General features: G+C 39.1%; 1 protein-coding gene across 1 annotated transcript in view; it reads right to left on the bottom strand.

Moving 5' to 3' along the window:
• The window catches only part of LOC103772970 (core histone macro-H2A.1), a 37,476-nt gene that overhangs the window by 12,670 nt on the left and 4,973 nt on the right, over positions 1-19,833 (bottom strand). Inside the window, exons 2-5 of the mRNA XM_008940316.1 lie at positions 11,284-11,390; positions 9,585-9,782; positions 7,051-7,161; positions 1,303-1,402 (exon numbers count right to left, since the gene is read on the bottom strand). Of these exons, the coding sequence (XP_008938564.1) occupies positions 1,303-1,402; positions 7,051-7,161; positions 9,585-9,782; positions 11,284-11,390 (516 nt within the window). The remainder of the gene's footprint in view (positions 1-1,302; positions 1,403-7,050; positions 7,162-9,584; positions 9,783-11,283; positions 11,391-19,833) is intronic.

Genomic DNA, 19,833 nt, shown 5'->3' with positions numbered 1-19,833 from the left:
GGGTGTAGGGAACAGGAGGAGGGATATCGAGTATGACATGATCAAATAAATGTTAAAATGACAAGTCAGTGCAATCACATGAGATCATTTCCAAAGTTTTAAAACCAGCTAATACCCCATTTCACTTTGCAGAAACCTAGAACAACCAGTTCCCCATAGAGCATGACACTAAAATATGGAATCTGTTTAAAAAAAAAAGGAAATTCAGGATCATCAAAGCCAAACAAAATAACTAGTTTCTCCATTTTGTCAGCACCAATAAGCTGACATGCACAAATCTTTGTATGCATAGAGGTGTCATTTTCTTTCTAAAACTGCCAGTCTCCTCTGTATGGAGGAAACCATGAACTCGCAGAATTGTACTGAATTTGCTTTAAAAAATTAGAAGTGATTGACTTTGTATTTTAAAAGTAAAGCTTATTTTCTAATTAGGTGCTGAAATGGCCGAGACACGTGTAAAAAGATGCACGTTCCTGAGAAAGGGTGATTTAAAAATTAGCCTACTTATATCTTTTTCCTGTTAAATTGCTTGTGTACATTCCCATAGGAAATGCAGTAATAAAGAATTACGGGCTGTATTCCATTAAGGAAGTTTAAAAAAAAGACAGAAGCAGGTGCAATTGAATAAGTACATAAATGCATGAAAGTTAATTTACTTTTGCTGAAGAACAGACTTCTGTTGAAGAGGGATTTTTACATTTCTTTTGCAATCTGGAACAAGATAGAAGCTTTAAAAGTGATACACCATCTATGAGAGTATCTCCAAATTCAGTGTTGGTATAATATCAGTATTGGTTTTCAGCTGAATGTGGAAGTGACAGGGAGTAATTGAAACATAATGGAAACAAATTATTTCACTGAATTAAACGTGAAATCAAGGTAGGAAAAATTTGGGGATAGTTAATTATTTAATCATTCCTCTTTAAATGTTTCAGGCCTACTTTAGCAGAAAAAAACCCAGAGATTGCAGTTAGAATGGAGAAACTGCTTATTTTGAAAACAACCTGACAAAAAAGTATTTTAGTCCTCAAAGTATCCAAGACCCCCCAAAATAGCTAACAGTCACATATGATCATTATGGAAAAGAATTTAAATGATTTCTTTCAACTGAAACCAACTTGAAGACTAGCAATAGCTGCAAGCATTCAGATTTTGGTAAACAAAGTCTTTCGAATATAGTTCTTCCACAAAACAGAACCTGCAAGATTTTGAATTTCTGCTCTTATTAAGCCCTAGAGAGTAAATTCTGGGTTCCATAATTCCCATGTGACCGTTAGTTGTGTCAACCCATGCCCCATTTACCTAGGTCATCTTTAAGGTCAATGTCAGCATTGGTAGGATTGATAATGGCCTCCACCTCGAAGCCGGCTAAATTACTGATTTCACTGTGAATAAGGTTCAGCTGAAAAGAAAAGCATGAGGTGGGAAATAACAGGACAGCTGGGAAATCACAGAGAAGCTGCAGAAAAGTGAGCTTTGCAACACAGATGGAGATAGCATCACTGCAAACAAATATGCAAAATAAAAGGCAGGTCATAAAGGAGGGTTATTATCCAAAATAAAACTCAAACACAAGACTCAAACAGTGTTGCTCACGCTGGGAGGGCAGGAATGTACCTACTAAGGAGCTCTTCGTGCTGACTATTAGTTGGGGTTCTTATCTGGGCAGTTGTTTCTCCTTGCAGTGTAGATGGACACCCTCATCATTTCTAAAGCCTCAGCTACAGGAATGTGCTGTGCCTGCTCAGCTCTGAAGCTGGATAAGATCTGCTGCTCCTCCTTCTCTAAGGCAGGAGCTGTGAGCACCTCTTTGAGAAAGCACATGCTTGGCTCCAATGACTCCTCCCTCCTCACATGGTGCTTTGTCCTTCCTGATCAGTGGTCCCTTCACTCTTTATCCCAGGTCCTTGAGGTCTTTGCATGGCTCTGCTGCCTCTGTGAAGGGCTAGTGACATACAGTAAGCAGGCACTACTATGTGCTCACTGCTTCTAGCTTTTATTTGCTTTACTTCCTTTTGTCAGCTATGAAAAGATGGATTTTAATCCCACTCATTCATGGCCATTAACTCCTCTCATCAACACCCATGGATTTCAAGCATGCCTCTCAACTTCTGTTCTAATCATTACAAAATCAGGAGGATTTCCCAGAGGCACACAGAAAACTGAGGAAGTTAGCACAGATACCTAGAGATTAACTTCACTTCTGCACTACGTGTTCCTAAAAGAATAAAAAGAATTAATGAAATATCAGGAAGTGCAAATTTCAGCTTCTAGCAACACGTTTTCAGCATGGCTTACAAAGTGTTACATAAAATAAAAAAATCAATGACAAACTCAGACCAGTGACAAACTGATCCTGCCATGCCACACCAGTGAGGAGGGCTTTTTGGGGGTGCTTAGGAGTGTAAAATGGAAATTTGCTGACAGCTCGGGTGTCTCATCGTAGTGTGTGACCCAGGACAGAGAAACAACTCCAAAATTTGAGGCAATCTTATGTAAATGGCAAACTTGGCAAAGTCAAAAGTGGAGTGTGCTGCCAGGCACGGGAGGAAGCTGGTAACAGGGGGGTGTGGAACTTCCCCACAGCCAGTGCTGGCAAGTCGGAGCTCGCACGCACCAAAACTTAAACCACATTAAAGTCCAAAAGGTTTCCCAGACTCTTTCATGTGGGGAAATACATTCTCTGCACCATAAATTATGCTTCTGCCTACAACATGCGTTTGAAATGATTGTTTCAGTAGCTGATGAGGTTACAGGGAAGGCAATAATGCAAGAGAAAGGTCTCATTCCTTCGTGCCAGTCCTGGGGCCAGTTAAGCCAGGCTTTCCTGCTAGTTCAAAGCCTGCTGGGTTCAACTGATGAGGCTTAACACACATCCAGGCCTGACAATTTATCTAATTAATAACTGAATTTTGTCCCTGGGTTTGTAATCCATGTTCTGTGAACAGCATGCTTCAAGTCTTCTTCTAGTGTGTGTGAGTTCATTAATAGGGAACACGAGCCAGTTCATGGAACCAGAACAAGTGAATGGGTCATTTAGGGAGACCAAGAGTATTTAGGTTTCAGGGAAAAATCAGTTCCATTTTATTCATGATTATATGAATTGACCTTTTCTCTCTTTGTAAATCCTACAATTTCATATGATTTGCATATGTTGCTTGAGTAAACTATGTTCCCTCAAAATAGGGTGTTTTTGGCTAAAAATGAGTGTAATTCAACCCCATTTTAAGTGTGAGTCTGTTTGGGAATTTGTAATAAAAGCTAGGAAAGCTTGCTTTCCAAATAGTTTAGAATCCTTTAATACCTCACACGTGGAGAGTTATTCATACTGGAGTTTGAGTCTTGAGTTTGACTACAAGCAACTGCTGTTTAAAAAAAAAAGTCAAATCAAACCAAAATGTAAAAGAAACTTTATGAATTTTGAAATAAAAAAACAAAACAAAACAAACAACAAAACTCATGCACACACCAAAAGACTGTTTTGTGGAGACCTCAGTATGTTCCTAAGCATTTTTTTTTCCACTTTATAGCTGACTCTTTTGATCCCTAATTCTGTGTTCTCCAGGTTTTTGCCCCAGATCTATTGGCTGCAGACCATTTTGGTTAATAAAATGCGTAATGATTATTATCATTTATTATATAATCATATTTATCATTATAATAATTTATCATAAAATGCAGATGGCACTTAACACATCCATGAGTATCTTCTGAGCCAAGCTTTGCATTTCTGATTTCAGAAAAAAATACCTTTAAAGTCTTGGAACTGTTTCTGCTGTGAGTTTCCTGCAGAAAACTGAAGATGCCTGCTGCAGACAACAAGCTGAGGTCTCTCTGAAAGCCCAAATCCTAATGTTTATGCCTGAGGTCTTTCAACTCTGCCTCTACTCCCTAATTGCCTCAGGAAAACCAAACTAGTTCACGTACAGAACATCACGTTTCCATTGGGATGTCACTTGCAGGATGTGCAATCATTTACATATTAACTTGATTTTAATCCTTAATTAGCGTAGCACCAATACACTTCTCCAGGTATAACTGAAGGGTTCTGTGCCATTCCCTCAGCTCCAAAAATTTCTAGCTGAATGCCAGCAGTTACCTAAAGATTTAATGCAATAACAGTACTTTCAAAAACAACTTTTAAAAACTCTTCAAAATAGGTTTGCAACATTCTCATCTGTGTTTTCAATAATTAAATCTGGAGATATTAGGAGGATGAAGAGCCATTTTTTACAAATAAGACCCTCTTGTGGGTTTGCAGCCCACGAAGCCATGCTGTAAAGGTGTTCAAGGGTGTCACAGGAGGTTTGAAAGACACTGATTGTTTGGGTTTTTCAGTTTCAGGTTTCTGTGTTTGCACTGTAGTTTATTAAGAGCACACAGAACACGAAAGCATACTGAAAATCTGTAAGTATGGACTCAAGGAAAATCTATTATAAGAATAAATATTTTTGCTTTTCAAATGGAAAAGCTCAAAATGTTTTATTAAGCTTCCTACCACCCCTGTGAAAAGCATAACTATCTCCATTTCACAAATGGGGAAGGGAACAGAGAGAGACATGGTGACTGCCAGGAGCTCTGACTCAGCCAAACCCAGAAGCCTCAAGTCCCAGCTCCCAGGCCTCCAAGCAGGATCACCTGAACACTGTCCTCCCTACCCAAGAGAGGAGCAGATCTTCCCTTCCCTCAAAATGCTGCTCCAGGAGTGAGGCTGTGCTGAATAAATTAAGGTCCTCCTCCAAACAGGCGTGTTCTGCCCTCCCAAAAAGCATCATCCATGAACTGATGGAATCAAACTGCAACACTGCTCTCCACAATGGCTACTGCAGAAAATTCTTCATTAGTTCTGTTTATGATTATCTAATTTAATCACTAATGTAAGGCAACTATAACAAAATGAATTCTTTTCTGTTAAGCATCCGAGTTAAATTTTAAAAATCATTATTCTCTTTTTAAACAGCAATTGCATGTAGAGGTGGCTAAGCAGAAACACTGAACTCATCCAAAGTTACTGGAGTTTTTAGAGATAATTGTTATATTTCATTTGTACTTTTCCAAAACTAACAGCAATTATTTGAGCCTTCTGTGTGTCACTTCAATAATTAACAACCACCACCAGGAACGAGGCACAGTCTGCCAAACCTGCAGGCATGGGGAATGGTCTGAAAGTGTTTCTAGGAATAACCCAGAGGCTTTTTTTTTTTGGTGCTTTTATGCTAAATAAAATTTCTTGGGTCACTACAGCGCAAAGGTTTTTTTAAGCTTTCCACATTTTCAATCTTAAAAGAATTTAGGTGGGTTTAAACATGCTATTTTGGGGGTAAAATCTGAACAAAGACATTAATACATTATTTATCAGCTCAAACAAGGTAAGAATTTCACAGATAATAGGATATAGAAAATTCTGTTAGACATAGCCTACTTTTCTTATTTTTTTACACTAACCATTTACTGCCTCTGACAATTGTTTCAAACAGGGAATCAAAAACAAAATCAAACCTGTACTAGACACATCTCAGCAGCACCTATGCATTCCCTACCCCTCAGAAAGTAATCTGTTTCATTTGGAGTGTTCCCTCATTGGAGGCAAACAAGGTTTTGGTTTTAATTTCAGTTTTCTTTTCATTCTGTGTACTTTGTTACAAATAAAGACTAACATCTGGCCCCTCTGATGTGCAGGGCTAACTGACAAGGATGGGGATGGACATGTCAGACCAGGAATTTTTTTAAGGGGCTGCACTCCAAGTGAATGAGAAAGCCAGAATGTCCATTTCCCAGTACAAGGTACTCACTGGAAAGCTCTACAACAGACACTGGCTTTGCTCACTACAGCTTAAAGCAGTCCTGGACCTCATGATTCTCCTCCACTGAGTCCAACAGCAAAACCCCATGGATTTCCTGGGTCAGTCTTGCTGGAATACAACATTGTGTCTTATTAAACATCTCCTATGGTAACTAAAAGGAGATCAAAATCAGGTCCAAAAGCCTGACCTTATTTGTTTTCTAGAAGCAGTAATGTAGTTTATAAATTTAGGGTTCTAATTTAGTCATCAAAATGTTCTTAAAAATATATTCAAACTCAGCCCTTTAGTAGTAGTCAAAGAACAAAGCCCTACCAAGCCAGAGGTCTAGCTCTAGCTGTCAAATTAAATGTGGGAAATCAGAAGTCTTGCAAAAAATAATGTTACTCTCATGCATGTTAAACTTGGCAAACAAACTGTGCAAGGATAAATGGAGAACAACCTCAGTATGAAATAAAAATGAGTCAGAGGAGATACATTCCACAATGGACAATGGCTCATCTTTTATGACTTACAACACAATGATCTGATCACTGAATGATAGAAGAAAGATGCAATTTTACTTCACAAAATTTTGTACCGTGAACTAATGTCAGGTTTCAAGATAAAAGACCAAATTAATTTAATGAATTGTCTCTTTAAATGGATCCACTCTTTAAGCAGATATGTGTTTGTACTAAACCACCCCATGTCCCAAAGCATATTCACAGGGAAAAAAGGATTGTTTTTAGCTTTTCAAAAAAGCATCATTCATTATTACACAGCATTAATTTTTTGTAAATAACAAAGCAGAACACACTGTAAAACCACTGTGATGAACAAATGTCTGAAATAGGTTTTGATAAAAACCTGGAAATCATTTACATCAGCAATGAAGTGGGCTGCCCATTGGAAAAAGACATTTTATCCTTAGAATAAACTCATTTTTGGCAGAAGCTTGGCTGTAACAGTGATGCTGTTTAGGAACAACATGAGACAGATTAACAAGCACACAGGCTTTCCTTCGATTTGAGTATTTAATTGTGTAGCCATATGAAGACTCATTTATGTATTTTTAAAAATGTTCTAGAAGTTGTTTCAGAGATTTTTCTGTGTTCAAAAAACTAATATCATCCATCTCCTCAAGTGCCCAAGTGGGGAAATAGCCATTGTACCTAGACGTTTTGGGGAAAGGGGTGGTGGTGGGAGGGGGTGCTCCCTAAGCAGCACTGAAAAATAGGTATTCATTTAGAAAAATGCAGGAGCATACCTTCTGGCCAAGGAACAGACTTTTGGTGGACAGGACTGTGAAACCATCTGCAGGAGTTCCCTCTGTTGTACTGTCAGCACTGGCTGATTTGCTCACTTCTCCCTGCTTCTTCTTCCAAAAATAGAGTTAATTAGTTAAGGCTGAGAGAAAAAAACAGTTTAATAAAACTAAGATAAATGACATGCCATAAATGCTTACACCAGGCAATAAAATGCCAGCACAAACACTGCTGTTTGGATTTTCTCCTTTAATCTAACTAAAGTGACTGACTGCAGCCAAAGGAATCAATGGGAAGAACCACCTCAGCACTTCCACACAAGCCTTTTCCTGCCTTCCACAATGCAGGTGACAGTTGTCTTAAATTTTGCAGGAAAACATTTAAACAGCTCCAAACTTTCAACAGCCTCGTGTGGAAAAAGATAATGTATCTAATTCTATGGGTGGGCAGACATTAATTATAAGATAGAAACTGACTTGTCAGAGTGTAAAGTTTGTCTCTCTGTGAAGGGAGGTGCTCCCAGATTGCACAGACTTATTTTTAGAACTGCTGCCTTGAAATCTGGGCGTCCTCGGAGGCAGTGTCAAAGAATACACCTACTTTGGACCTGCCTAGTAGGAGGAAACAGGCTGAACAATTTTCTCTGTCTTGTTTCAAATCATCACCTTCCCCTGTCTCCATTAAAGAAAGGAGTTCCCCTCAACCACCATTCCTTTTTTTCAACTGCATTTCTGAAATAAAACTATAGGTTTCAGGAATGCATTGATTTACTGAATAGAAATAAAAACTAGGAACATTTTGAAAAGGATGTTTCATGAAGATAAAGAATTTAATTCTGGGGTTATAAACTCAACTGGTGCCAAAAGCTCATACTTTCAATACAGTTACCACCTATGACTTCATATAAATACCTGGTGCCTCAGCAACATCTCTGCTGAAGCTAAAAAGCACAACTGGAATACTGAGCAAGCCACTGTTCTGCTGTTGTCCCTTTCCAAAGTATATCAACTAAATCTGTGTCTGAGCAACTAAAAAGACTTCTATGCAAGGTTACACGGGTGCTTCTAGAAGCTGTAACTGTGCTTTACTTTGCACAAATGTTTTGAAAATTAGATTTTCATGGGTCCTCTTTCAATTCCCCAGGAGTTTACTGTTAGCCAAATACCAATATAGTAAGCAGACAATACAGTTTGTTGTGTGGAAGAAAAACAGAACCCCACAACAGACTTCCTGCTTTTGTAATCAAGTAGGGGAAAAAAAAATCCAGATTTAGGGAAATTGTTAGTGCATGGTTATTAGAAGCATTGCACTTGAAATGTCAGCTACTAGGTGTCCCAAGAGAGAAAACTAAATTCAAGGGTTGGAAAACCAAAGAAGTGAAACAATCAGAAGAGTGACCAAGTAAACAATAACAGAGACATACAGGATGAATGCAACAGCTGTTTGACCTGGAAGACAACTGTTCACATGCATTGTCCATTTCATGTGAAATTCCTGTACTTTTCTTCCTACTTTCATAACCTGTTGCTTGACAATAGTTGTCTTGTAAAAGAAATTAAAAGAAAACAGATCCTTGATTATAGAGTTACATCTTAGAAAGATTCCCTACTCTGTGAACTGAAATTAAAAAAAGCAATGAAGGAAAGTTCTCCTGAGCTTAAAAATATATTATTCTTAGTTTCCTAGTATAAGAAAAATCACATTTTTTGTCCTCTTTTTTTTCCCCTCACCTGCACACTTCACTTTGAATTAATTTATTTACCAGGCATTAAAAGTAAACAAATCTAAACATGGAAGAGCCTCATCCATAACACACTAATGACTGAGGAGGACATCTGTAGGTCTTTAGCCCAGCCAAACAAATTCTGTGTGGCCACAATACAGTTTCTGTGACACTGCAAGAGACTCAGCTACCTGATCTAGCAGAACTGCATCCTGCTTCAGGAGTGTTTCACACTCCTTGGATTTCATCAGATCAGCTAAGAGGAATCTTATACTAAGCTGGGGCAAAACAGAACCCATTTAAAAAAATAAAACAATATATGACAGAAAAAGGGAACACTAGAAAACAGGACTCTGACATGTTAATGGCTGAGGACACTGTTACAATTCAATGACTTAAGCTGTTGTCTTCCTTCAATATTTAAAATTATAAAATGCTTTAGTGTGAATTCATTTTTGCAAGAAATACCCAGATTCCCTGTTTTGTGTAGACATGTCTCAATACTTGAACTCAGTCCAAGCAAGGTAAGGTCTCGTTTGCTCACTGGTGAGGCATGACTAGAACAAGAGGCTCTTTTCTGTCTCTTGGTGCCTGCAGCCCGTGCCCACGTGTGGAGTATTTACAGCTTGCCTGCAGACCTGTGCCCCTTCTGAGGCAGGTTTCCAGGCTTCCAGCCACACCAGGGAGAGGGCAGCACTTCTCCTGCAGCACTTGAAATCACTCCTGATAACAACAGCAAGTCTAACCTGTGGGATGCTCCCCACAGCTACGACTTGCAAGCTGGTTTGGGTTTCAGATAACTGGCTACTCTACCTTGGATTTCCTTGCCCCTTTCTTGCCACCTGTTTTCTTCGACACAGTTTTTTTCTGTGATGGAGACTTTGCCTTCTTTGCTGGAGGTGGGGTGATGATGGCTTCCAGTTTTCCTTTTGATCCCCGCTTCTTTGCCAGCAGCTCTGGGTGAATATTGGGTAACACTCCACCACTGGCTATGGTGACCCCTTTCAATAGCTAAGAAAAAGAAATCAAAGGTTGTAGGTGAGAAATTCCAGTGTTTACTCACAGATAAACAGAAAATGTCATTTACTGCAAGCTTCCTACATTGCCTTGAGCTTTCAGTGGTTCTTGTGCATTTCTCAACACATGATCCTGAAGAGACGCATGAAAGATACTAAATTAAGCTGATTACACACTAGATCTTAATGATAAAGGGAATATGTATTCTTCTTGCACTATGCTTGTTACTGCCAGCATCTCTTGGGCTCACACAAGACCTGTTTCTGTGTGGCCATGCAATGAAGACATTACCCAGCTACTGGCCAATAGAAGAGCCCCAGCCAGGAGGGCTTTGCAGGGCAGGGCAGCCTGTGCAGGAGAGATGGGACTCCAAAACAAGTATCACCCAATATATGTCCCAATTGCTGAATTTTCTTGGAAGTGCCATGTTTAAAACAGTTGTGGGTTTGTTTTTTTTTCCTTAGAAAAAGAAACTTCAAACGGAGGGTAACATTTATACAAATCTCTATACCTGGAAGGCTTTCTTCAAAAAAATCTTTATGTAGCTGAAGAAAAGTAGATCAATATTCAAAAGTGTGCAGTTCATTCAAGCCTTTAAAAGCAGAGGTGAAATATATCACATTCTGTATTTAAAATCACTTTAACCCACTTTTTTATACATCTAACTGGGACTAAATCACTATTTGGGAGGATACAGTGACATCAAAGTCCCTCAGGTACTCCCACCTTCTGATTCATGTTTACTGCTCCCCAACCACAAGTCAGCAAAGCTCCAAGCTTATAAAGGGATGATGAATGGAAAATATTACCAAATTTCAGACAAAGCCAGCAGGAGGTTGGTTTGGGGATATTTTTCTCTTTCCTGCCCCATCATGATGCACAGGTTTGGAAAAAAGTATCTTTTCAGACGTGTTTTTTACAGCACCTCACACAAAGGTCCATTAATCCCAGCCAGTGCCTCTGGCTGACACCACAACATTAATAATAATGCCCAATTTTTTTTTGGCTAAGTTAAAGCCATCAGGAAATCTGTGAAGGACACAGACTTGCAAGAGTTTCAAAGCTCTTAGTTCTGTGGTCACCATGCCAGACTGCAATGGGAACAGGTCAGGTCCCACTGAGTCCTTAAGCTGCATAAGGGGGAAAACAAATAAGAAAAAACATCTACAAGATTTTTCTCTGTGTCTCTGTAGAGTTTATGACAATGTCCCACTGTAACAGAAGCAGCTGTAATAGTGCAAGTAAATGTCCTATTATATCTCCATTGGATTTTTACACATTTAAGAGTCCTCAAATACATAATTAAGCTGAGTGCTGCAGTCTCAGAATCAGTCTGCTACACAGGCAGTGTGCTAGTGAGTGAATGAGCTGTTTCCTGGTGGGCTACTCAATAAGCAGAGGTCTTGAATTACAATTCAGCTCTATGGAAAGACAATTTTAAAAGCCCTAAAGGAAATCCTGGCCCTCACACAGAAAAGTGTTTTTTTTTCCTTACCTGATTTAACTCTTCATCATTTGCTACAGCCAACAGGATGTGTCTAGGAGTGACTCGACCCTTCTTGTTGTCCCTTGCTGCATTGCCAGCCAGTTCAAGAATTTCAGCTGGGGAAAAAAAAGCAAGCCCCTTTTAATGACATTGTGATCATTAAGAGAAATCAATGTGTTACTCAGCATCCATGCAAAAAAAAAAAAAGCTCTGAATTATCTCCTGTTATTCCTAAATGCTGCAGAATGCTCTCAGCAGACATGTTGCTCTGAAATGATAATTCTCTTTTTCTGTGGCTAGTCACTGAGGGGTGAATGCACACTTGAAGTCCTGGGGGCTAAACTGTAGTTATTTTTTTGGCTTGTTAAAATAGTTCCCCTAGATTCTTCACTTTTCAGTGTTCTCAAGGCAACCGTGTATTGTCCATCTCCTTAGTTCCCTCTCCTAAGAGGTGATGGAGTACTAGGTGTACAAATGCTAGTTTTTCTTTTCTCAAACCTGTCATAAATGTGAGTTCTGACTGATATTGCTTCTACTTTTTTATTGCTGGAAAAGATGCCATTCTCAATTTCTCATTTTTCACCTTATGAAAGCATGTAAGCACACATCCAAGTCAGGACACTGAAAATACAGACTCTGCTGTTATGCTGACTTCATGGTTTTTTTTTTTTCCTCTGTCTGAAAAGAAGCTTCTGTCCAGAAAAAGTAATTGATGAATCATGTTTGTTTATGCCTTGTAAATTATCTCTTTAGAAGAAATTTCCAGTTCTGACAAAATACATTTAACAGCTGTGCATATGATGGCTTTTATTGGAATTAGGAAAGATTAACTTGCTCCCCTGCAAGGATCTACAAAGTAAAAGGCATTTTAAGTTAGCATTACCTGCTAACTCACTCCTCTTCAGCTCAACAAGCCTGAGGCAAAGAATGCAATTAAGTGCAAAAATGTCTGGGGAACAATTAACAAAAAAATGACATAACATGTTTATCTGACTTTGAATTATGTGCTATTGCTGTCTCCATTATACATAACCTTTCATCTCCCTCTGTACAGACTGAGTTTCACTATTGCTTTTGCTCTATTTCCTTTTGCAAACCTGGTAACATCTGGAGAAAAGGGAAAAAAAAGAAAATGAAAATGTCTTTTTTTTACATCTATTACACACTAATATATTAAAAGTTAACATTAGAATAGGGTATGAGATTGATTTCACATTTAACCATGAAAGCTATATTATATACACACTACTACACCATGAAAGCTCTCTCATAATCTTGCTTTAGGACTGAATTAAGACATTAATCTAGACATTAAAAAGACTGAATTTGAAGCCCACGTGACCACATGCCTTTACTGTAACACATAGTAAATCTTAGGTAATACCACCTAGCACAGACTATGGCTTTTCATTTGACTGAATTTAACATGATTCTCCAATTATTTTTCATCATAAGTCCCATAACAAGCTGGTTATGACACTTACTGGAAAACTTACAGCTGCTTGTAGATGTTCTCCAGTTAAACTTCTCTGAGGATTTTAGCAGGATTTCACTAGGTTTGTGCTCTTCAAAGTGCACAATTAACTTTATTATAGGGCGAGACAGAATCTTAAGTCTAAGCCCCCCAAAGTAACCCAACATTTCATGCTGACAACAATTGCTTTAATTTATTTTTGAAGAAGGATTAGCAGGGTAAGGTCAACCTGACTGAGCTTTCCACACCTCCCAAGAACTCAATTAAGCTGGCATAATCCTTTTCACATATTTCAAGAGGCACAGCTCAGACATGGGAGGTGTAGCTTGTGTTCAGCACTGCACAGCCACCCACTGGGACCGAGGACCTGTGACACCTTTGGAGGGACAAGCTGCACTCTCAGTTACACCCCACCCATCCCCACAGACCTCCAGGTTTACGCCAGCACCTCCACCACTCTAGATCAGGAGTAGGTCTGTTTGTATCTCAGCCTTTTTTTCCCAGCTGAAAAGCATGGGAGGGATTTGCCCCAAACAGGAGACTGCTTTTGGGTTTGCCTCTGCTTCCCCAGCCTCCACTTCTTTCCTGCAGCAGGCCCTGCTGCACAGTTGGGCCGTGTTACTCACTGCAAGCCCTCAGCACAACTATGCAGACAGGTCATTTTGTAACTAGAGTCTAAGAAAGTGTGATGCCTGTAAAGCACAGAGGAATGTTTTATTTGTTCCTCATAAAACGAAAATGTCTGCCTCGTACAGTGGAGAACTGTTCTTGCAAGTGCTAAGCCCTCTTCCTTGGACAGGAAACTCGTTTGGAAATTAGTTTTCTAATGGTCCTTTAGGGAAGTTGAGGTACCCCACTTCCTTCTCAGGAACACAGCGCTCTGCGCTGGCGTTGGGGACCACAAAAGAGGAGCATGGGGAGGGGGAGAGAGGAGGAGGAGGAGGAGGGAGTTTTTTTCTGCTGGCCTTCTGCTCAGCCCTCCAACAATAATCCAGCACTGCCCATGCTCACAGAGAGACCAGCACAGAACAGCAAACACAGCTCTGCACACAGGTCTGCTCAAAGAGGAACTCGGCCCCAGTGAAAACCAGAACATCAGGAGGTACTCGAGCTGAAGCCAACACAGGCAACAATTTTTGGATTTACCACTGACAGAGACAAACCTAATCCAAACCCAACAGGTCAGAGCACTTATAAATGCTAGAAACGAAGACTTTCTGGACCCAGAGCAGATCCCAACTACTTGCCTGGATGCTGCTTGCAGCCAGCTTTGCTGTCACACCTAGTTTACATTACTTCAGTTCTAAAGATGGAAATGGTGTTTCATCTGTGCTTTAAACTAATTTTAAATCAGATGAAAATTTAGCACTCTGTGTAAGGGAGTTGACTCAAGTTTCCAGATAACTTTCCACTCTAGATTTAGGTGTGGAGCTGGAAAAAGTAGTATGTGGGAAAAGGTATTTAAAATTGAGATTGGATCTGAATACTTAGGTCAGACCCATCTTTGGATGTTCAAAGTTTTAAATCATTGAAGACTTTTGTTTCATTTAATCTTACAAAAATGGGAAAAGAAAAAAAGATTCAAAAATAACTTCTGCACCTGAACAGGGTCATTAGAGAAAGCTTTGCTTGTAGGCTTGGAGGCAAAAGAAATGATTAAGAGCTTCCACGACATCAGGATTCACTCAGCTTTTATTTATCCAGCCAGAAGACCAAAACAAGAACATTTTACAAAAATGTGGCCTCACAAAAATGATGTAAGTTGCATAATGTCTATTCCATTCCTTTCATATATTTACTCAAGGCATTTCCCCCCTAGAGAGTAATTACACCACCACCAACTCAGGCAGCTATGAGACACACTTTACAGAAGTACTGAACACCAGTGGTTTGGTTTTTAAATAAGGAAAATACAAAAGTTATTCAATATTATAAGCTCTTGAAGGTAAAATTTTTCAATTACAACATATTAAAATCTTAGGTTAATCTAAAGAGATATGCTGTATTTTCACAAGTGGCTTTTTCTGTGCTTTTAAATAATTTCAAACAAAAAAAGCAAACCAACACATATAATTAGGAATGAAAAAGTGAAGTGGGAATGCCACGTTCTTGCTACAGCTGTTATGAAGCAAGAAAAGGGACAGCTGCCTTAGGAGTGACTATAATATGAACACAAATTTGATTTCAAAGGCAGAGTTGTGACCAGTATTTTCTTCTTTTCAGTCACCTTGAAAATAAATGGTTGAAGTGGGAAGAGAAAGCCCACAGAATGTTTTGGGATGGAAGGGACCACTGAAGTTCTAAAAGTTAAGAATTTCTCTTAAGAATTAGGCTAAATGTAGTTCTCATTTATATCAAATAAAATCATCTTCAATGTTTAGAACTGGGCAGATGGATATCAGTCATGAAAACTGCTTTAAGCCTCTTCTCAGCACTTGAACCAAAACTTTCCTTTTTCTGCTGAGGTCTTTAAAGGTACAGTTGAGTATTTTTAAAGGAGGAAAGAAACCAGGTTGTGTATCTTTGTACTTAAGCCTGAGATAAGACCACAGGAAAGGCTGTTCTCAAGACATTTCCTACTCAAACAGAACCAAAGTGTTAGAAGCCTCCACACAAACCTCATCCTGAAGCAAGGGTTCAGAGCTACTTCCTCATCCTTTACTTGCAGAGACCATTTCTAATCACCTCCTGGACTTCCTACTAAGTTCCCAGTTCTGTTATTTGTGTTTCCCCATTTGCTGGCAGTACTGGCTCTGCCTTCAATACCGTTGCTTTGGTATTTCACAACACTCATAAATTTTGGAACAAGAACTCAACACAAGGTTAAAATGAAACTAACTGCTGTTAGACCCAAACACAACAGGCACAGCAGGAACTGCAAACCTGGATGGGAACAAAAGCAAATCATTCTTCTCCCACTCCTGGAAAATGCTCTACTTCATTTATCCTCATTTCACAACAAAATGTTACTGGTCATTACTCAGTAAAACTCCTTTAAAGCCTAAATGACAAGGCCTTTAGCTTACCGTGCATTCCAGATATAATACTATCTAAATGTAAATAATTCAGTCTGGTCTGAGTTCATCCCCCAAATGTTTTTCTTTTTTTTGGGAGTTTACATCTCATGCTGCTGTTGCACCAAATCCCTTTGTCCTTTGTCCACCTTCTCTTCAGGGAGATGAAATCATAGCTCTGAATATTGAGCTCTTAACAACTAACAGGTGATGCGTTGACACAAGGCCAGGTTCTGAACACACAAGTTCCAACAGGAACAAGTCAGGGGGGTTCCAAAAGATTTTCAAGCCTCTCCTCAGAAGAGAATTGAGAATGATACTCTGAAACCAAAATAAAATTAATCTGATACAATTCCACTGAGAAATATCTATTTGCTACAAAGCCAACTACATGACAAGGCATCTGTTTATTGTAGTTTAAATTAATCATCCTTCCATCAGCACTGTATTGACTTCAGAATCATTTTACATGATCTGGAAGGTTTTAACCCAATCAACCCTAATCAGCCAAGACTGTTCAGAGTTTCCTGCATTCTTCTCTCTGTGTATTCCACCCAATCCCCCTGGAATCTGCAGTTGCAAGAGCAAAGGTAGAATCATTTGGTGACACTTTCCCTCTCATGCATTCCACGGAAACATTTCTGATGAAATCTGATGCAGTGAAAATCTGCTCAAGAAATTTTATTCCTTTGTACAAGCCTTGATGAAACCTCAACTCTCAACAGGGCAATCACTCCCTTAGGATGTGATAAAACCCCAAACTCCTCAGCCTTTAGTGTCTGAGCTGTATCAGAACTAGGCCCCTTAGCAGGAGACACTGTTAACTGTGCCAAGTTATCCTCAGCCTCACGTTTGTGAGGCAGATGACAGGCTGCTGTTTACACAAAGCTCAAGTTCAGGCCACAAAAGCCACTTCCACTTAGAGCCTTCTGATCTGGCTCATGCTTCTTTTCAGCTATTTTCTACTCTATAATACCTTTTCTTTTTCTGGCAAGAAATCCATTGTTAGTTAACTTTTTTTCTTCTTTTTAATTTCTTGGTTTACTATTGATCTGTAAAAAGTATAAGAGTTCACTTCTCAGGGAAACCTGAAAGTGAATTTAATCCTAAATGTTATTACAATAGTCACACCTCAAGTATTAACTTAATAAGAGATGGCCTCTTTCTTCTGCACTGGCTTCAAGAAACCTGATCTAACTCAAATTAACCTCCCTTCTTTCTCAGTGGAGCTTCCCCTGCCTAGCATTTCCCACTCTGCTGTTACTCCCAATTGACATGTTTCAGAAATGCACTCAAACATAATTAAAGTGCTGCCAGACATTACTTGATGAAGTGCAGCATGTACACTTTGGTCTGGCTGTGACCAGGTACAGGAGACTCCTCAAGACTTGGTCCTAGCTCATCCTTGGACCTTTGCAGGCACACGTTAGGAACCTGCATTTCTAAATGCTAAAGCAGTCAAATGGCAGATGCCAATCAGCTACTAAAACTCAATGAACATTAATGATGTTACTAACAAAAGAGGAGAGGACTTCAGATAGAGAATTTGGCTTTTACTGAAGTGACTCCAATCCTCATGCTGGATCAAGGAAAGGGACACGTGTATCAAGGGTGGGGGTAACCAGTCCCCTAAAAAGAGGAGCAAGACTTAAAAGTCAGCCTCAAAACCTTTACTAACCAATGACCAGAGCTGATGCCATCCATGTATGCTGTGCTCTCATCTTTGTAGTGTACTCATTTCAATGTGATCTGGCAGATGGTGATAATGGTTTTATTAGATACTGCCTCTGACAGCAAGGGAAGTAAGATTAGATGTTTATTACTGAAAATATTATGAGTCATTAAAATTGCTGTTCTCAAAGTCTTTCCCCCACATCAAGGTTTTTTTTTGTGTCAAGATAGCAATGGCATCCATAATAAACACGAGTATCTGTAGGCAAATACAAATGTTATTATTTAGAAGAAAAATAATTTAGAAGTATTTTTCCCCTATTACTTTACAGAAGCAGTGTAGGAGTGACCATACAGCATGATCACCACTTTTTTTAATCTACATCCTGGGAACAAAGTATGTAAAATCCTCTATTACTTTGGGTGTTCTGTGGTAGGTGAACACATGGACTAGCTGTAACTTCATCAGAGCAAAAAATACATCTAAGCCTGTCAGCTTGTTCCCAGCCAGTGCCCAAGAGCAGATGCTCAGGAGGATTAAGCAAACAGGCAAACACAAAATGCTATTTTTCCAGAACATTCCCTCTGATTTCAGCCATGTAGAGCTGAGTGGTTTCCCAACTTAGAAATGCCACTTCTCCCAGTGGATTTTATTTCTATGGATGTGCCTAATTGTTTTCTGAAACCACTCAGAATAGTTTGGGATCCAGAACATCTTGCAATAACAAGGCTCACTACATCACAGGCACTTTTCCTCCAAATTACAAAAACACCTCCTGTTTGCTGTAAAAATATTGTATTTCACTATATAGCCCTCACATTTATTTTTCCCCAATGAAGTTATATTGAGGATGGAGCATTTCATCTGACTACACCTAAGAATCCACAGGGAATTTCACCCCTAAATGAAATTTGGAGAGAAGTGTACTGTGGAAAAAAAGACTGAAGATCAAACACATGGCATGATCCAAACTCAAGCATTCTTAAATAATCCTTACAGAAAAAAGGTGAAAAAATCATGCTCACAATACTTGATTTAAGAATTTCTAAAGCTTGAGAAACTCTGAGGAAAGAAACAGCTTGTTAAACACTACACACTGCTTCAGAAATGCAGGATGTCTTCATGTTTTCTAGATATTTGTGTTACAACTGTCAGTCCTAAGAATAAAGGGTGAAAAGAAAAAGCTTGAGCTTTATAGATTTTCTTCTCAGCAACAGATACAAGTTAAGACAAAGATAAGGGTAGGAAAAAATGTGTAGCTAAGTCAGCCATATCTGTTTACACTTCACTCACACTCCATTCTTCAAAACAAAGGGTGAGACCAATATTAAACTGAACAGCATTTTATAGCAGGAGTCATTACTTTGTAGCTACTTCACAGATAAAAGAGATATAATGACTGTTACTAGAACAAAAAGTATTTCATTCTAGATCTAAGGATGTGAAAATAGAGCTAAAATTTAACATGCCCAAGGAAGAAAATAATTTGGTGGCCACGATGTGAAAACCAAACCAACCCAGCCCAGCATTTTGTACATTATCACAATATGATGCTTGTCACAGTGCAAATTCTGATGCATATTTACCCCTCTGAAATAACTGTCATACCAGTATGCACTCTTAGGGCTTTTACTATAAGAAAATACACTGGCTTTTACTGATTTTCCTCAAACCTGACTTCTGTAGCTTGGAAAATACATTGGGCCCTAACCAGGTGAATAATTTTGTATGGAGTCAGCTATTGTAACTCAGAGATCCACTGAAGCTGATGGGGCTACAGGGGAAGGCAGACACACGTGGAAGTGCTCACAGGGCTGGAGCCCAGGGCTCATCAGTGAAAAACCTCTGCATTTAGAAACATTTGAAACACACCAATTCCTGCATTTAGAAGCTCAGAAAGGCAGCTGGTCATTCAACTGGTAACAATGCAAAGTTTTCTATCTAAAGAGGCACTTGTCACAATTTAAAATTGCTATACTAGTGAGACTCTCACTTCTCTTAAGAGCATGAGACAATTCTTATGTAAAAAGAGGAATGTTACCAAGGAGCTCTGCTATGCTGTTATTTCCAAAGGTCTCTGCTTGGGAGGCTATTGCCATAAACAACATGCTGTAATTTAGGTCCAGTATTAATCCATATTAAAACCACACTGGATCTGAAGAGGTAGTTTCATGCTTGTTCAAGTAAGGCATAGGTCCTACAAGCACCTAATTTATTTTAAACTCCTCTTGGGACACAGTTTGTGACACCATAATAGGGATTAGTGTTTCTAAAGCTGCCTGTTTAAATAGAAGCAATGTATCTTGGTAGTGAACACACATTTCAACAGTATCAAAGATACTGTCAATTAATTCTCTTCTTATATTTCATTACCCCCCAAGGACCATTATTTATGGTAG

Source organism: Merops nubicus, unplaced genomic scaffold, assembly GCF_000691845.1.
Source record: "Merops nubicus isolate BGI_N331 unplaced genomic scaffold, ASM69184v1 scaffold965, whole genome shotgun sequence".
NCBI classification, from domain to species: domain Eukaryota; kingdom Metazoa; phylum Chordata; class Aves; order Coraciiformes; family Meropidae; genus Merops; species Merops nubicus.
The sequence above is the reverse complement of the archived record's forward strand: the minus strand, read 5'-3'. Positions and strand labels throughout refer to the sequence as shown.